The sequence below is a fragment of the Camelina sativa genome, chromosome 4 (assembly GCF_000633955.1).
Source record: "Camelina sativa cultivar DH55 chromosome 4, Cs, whole genome shotgun sequence".
Taxonomy (NCBI): Eukaryota; Viridiplantae; Streptophyta; class Magnoliopsida; order Brassicales; family Brassicaceae; genus Camelina; species Camelina sativa.
Window position 1 is genome coordinate 10,172,506 of NC_025688.1, and position 2,810 is coordinate 10,175,315.

The 2,810-nt window shown below is 38.8% G+C and overlaps 2 protein-coding genes across 7 annotated transcripts in view; one reads left to right on the top strand and one right to left on the bottom strand.

Annotated features, from left to right (window-relative positions):
* LOC104780207 (protein ABHD17B-like) overlaps positions 1–728 on the top strand; it is a 3,963-nt gene extending 3,235 nt beyond the window's left edge. For 2 of the 4 annotated variants that reach the window (XM_010504703.2, XM_010504704.2), the window contains 2 exons: positions 10–381; positions 455–728. In XM_010504703.2, the coding sequence (XP_010503005.1) occupies positions 10–381; positions 455–527 (445 nt within the window). In that variant the 3' untranslated portion in view covers positions 528–728. The remainder of the gene's footprint in view (positions 1–9; positions 382–454) is intronic. The other 2 variants (XM_019244595.1, XM_010504705.2) reach the window with 2 other exon arrangements.
* The window catches only part of LOC104780208 (sodium-coupled neutral amino acid transporter 3), a 4,326-nt gene continuing 2,371 nt past the window's right edge, over positions 856–2,810 (bottom strand). Inside the window, exons 3-7 of one of the 3 annotated variants that reach the window (XM_010504708.2) lie at positions 2,510–2,761; positions 2,255–2,407; positions 1,920–2,123; positions 1,350–1,815; positions 856–1,234 (exon numbers count right to left, since the gene is read on the bottom strand). In XM_010504708.2, the coding sequence (XP_010503010.1) occupies positions 1,099–1,234; positions 1,350–1,815; positions 1,920–2,123; positions 2,255–2,407; positions 2,510–2,761 (1,211 nt within the window). In that variant the 3' untranslated portion in view covers positions 856–1,098. Of the gene's footprint in view, positions 1,235–1,349; positions 1,816–1,919; positions 2,124–2,254; positions 2,408–2,509; positions 2,805–2,810 lie in introns of those variants that run through there. The other 2 variants (XM_019244594.1, XM_010504709.2) reach the window with 2 other exon arrangements.

Sequence of the window (2,810 nt, forward strand, 5' to 3'; positions counted from 1 at the left end):
TAAAGAAAAATATGAACCGCTTTGGATCAAAGGAGGAAACCACTGTGACTTGGAGCTATACCCGCAATACATAAAACATTTAAGGAAATTTGTGTCGGCAATTGAGAAATCACCTCATCTTAGAAACGGACCTGTGCCACAAACAGAGAAGGCGAGGAGCAGTACTGATATTAGAGAACCTGCAAGACCGAGCACAGATCAAAGAGAGAAATCAAGAACAAGCATGGACCAAAGAGAGATGCCGAAGTTGAGTACAGATAAAGCGAGGGCTAGCGTTGATAAGAGAGAAAGAACGAGAAAAAGCGTTGATGGGTCTCAGAAACCGAGTAATTCCACGGAACTGCAGCTACAACCAGAGAAAGGGAGGAATAGCATTGACAGGTAAAAAAACAGTTTCTCAGATTTACATGATTTGGTCATATGATGATTGTGATGTTTGATCACTTGATGACAGGTTTGGGGAGATGATAAGATCAGTAGGATTTTGCAACATAGACTGTTTCAAGCCTACAACAACAACCAAGTGAGGTGAAAGAAGAAACATGAACACACATAGACACTCACTCACACATGGATTCAAAACATCTAATTATAATTGTTTGATGGTTTGTTATCTCTTTGCCACTTACTTCCTCTTGTGTTTTGAAATTTAACAAGTCCTGCTGGATTTCAAAAGCTTGATTTTGGTTACAACAAATCAGAATATGCTACGCGTACTTGACACTTAATGTATGAGAAATCTACAATGCATGCTGGCTCATTTAGATTATAGACACCATAAATATCGCCTTCCTGCCAAGGAGCACCAACTGTCGCAATTGGTAATATGAAGCAATCAAATCAGAGCCATGAAAAAATAAAAATATATATCTTCATTACATTTTATACAGAGTTTCTATAAACAACACTCAAGGTGGTATCTATCAAGAAGCAAGGAAAAAGTCCGCTTAGAACACTCAACAACAATGGTACAAACATATAGAGAAGAGAAGTCTCGTCTTCTTCATTATTCGATCTCACATAGAAGAAAAAACGAATGTTTTCTTTTTCTTCCCTTCATCCAGAAACACGATATTACACAACTTTCTCGGCCAAGATTTACTCACGAGGTGCGTTCTTCTTGAATAACGCATAAGCATCACTGTAAATGGCAATTGCATTGGACAATACCGCAAGAACGATCATGAAAATGGCTAAGGTCGTGTCCCTGTTTGTTGCTTTGCTATGACGATCCCTGCAACAACAACATAAAAATCAAAATAAATTACCAAAAAAACAAACCTGCTTAAAGATTGTGTGTAGATATATATATATATATATATATATATATATATAAACAATCAACTTACTTTAGAATAATAGAAGCTGGGAAGATGAAGCCGAGACAAACGGCTGCAGTTGCTCCAGTGAATTGGAAAGCATCCCAAATGCTTGGGATGAAGTTTGCACCCAAGAAGATTACAGAAATGAGACCGGCAGTGAGGCAACCGAACCTCACATTTGAGGAAGTTAATGATCGAGCAGAAGGGAACAAGAGCCCGTCAATGTTAATCCGTAGAGGGTAGAAAACAATTGGGAATACAAGCATCAGATGAAGCGCATAGCTAACTCGAACCGCATCATTAAGGACCGAGCCAAAAGGGATTCCAAGATCGGTGTCAAAGTTTGCAAGGACGTCATCAAGAGTATCATCGCCAAACAAGAGGAACCCAAAAATACTTGTCATTATGTAAACAGATGAGCAGAGCATAAGTGCTGATCTGACAACAGGTCTTATCTGAGTAGGGTCTTCGAGCTCGTTCTGTATGCTGTGAACTGCAACAAATCAAGCAAAACCAATAACACATGAGTTTTTTTTTTTGTTTTTTTTTTATTATTCATCAAAGCTATGCTTTCAAAATAACAACTCAGATACATACTATTGTAATGGCAAATAAATGCTGTGACAAGAACGGGCACAACTGTGAAAAGATTCCAAAAGGATGTTAAGTCAGTAACATCTGGTAGCAATCTTGGCATTGCCACGCCACCACTGATCAACTTCATAATCGAAATTCCCGCTGTGATGATGAGAAACACAACCGCCAGAGCTACCGATAAGGCAGATGTAAATTTCAAAGAATCTGCAAAGAAAAAGCATCATTATACATCAGGACTAAAGATACAAAGTAACACAGTCCCCATCTCATTCTAGGAATATCTACGACAAAAGGAAAGAATCAGACAATTCGTATTCGAACTCAAAAACACTAACCAATTCGCTTGAAGCAAGCCAAAGGAGCAAACACACCAAGAGTTGTAATAAGAAGAACAGCAGCTCTTCCGTTCCACCAATGGTGACCGAACCATCCTTCAAGAACACCGAAATGGTGGGTTCCATCTTCTGTCTTTCCAGCCAACACATCACCTTCAAACACACAAAAGAAAAAAAAAAGATTCAACAACCACAGTAGTAGCAACAACAAATGATCAGAATCTAGAAAAAAACAAGGAGATGATTTTACAATACCAATGATGATCATGTAGACAATCAAAACACCGATGTTGTTAACTAAAACAGCGACTTGAAGCAAAATCCTTCCAGGATTACCAAAAGAACCACCCATCAAACCACCATAAGATCGATTCTTGCCAGCTTTACTAAACCTAAGCAAGAACTCAATGGAGGCATCAGTCAAGAAAGCCATAACAACAATCATAATGATTCCAAGTACAAGCCCAAGTATCTTCATCGTAGCAGGCAAAGCCATGATACCAGCACCAATTACAGTCGTAGCGAGATTAAAAACCGCTCCACTAAACGAAGCTCC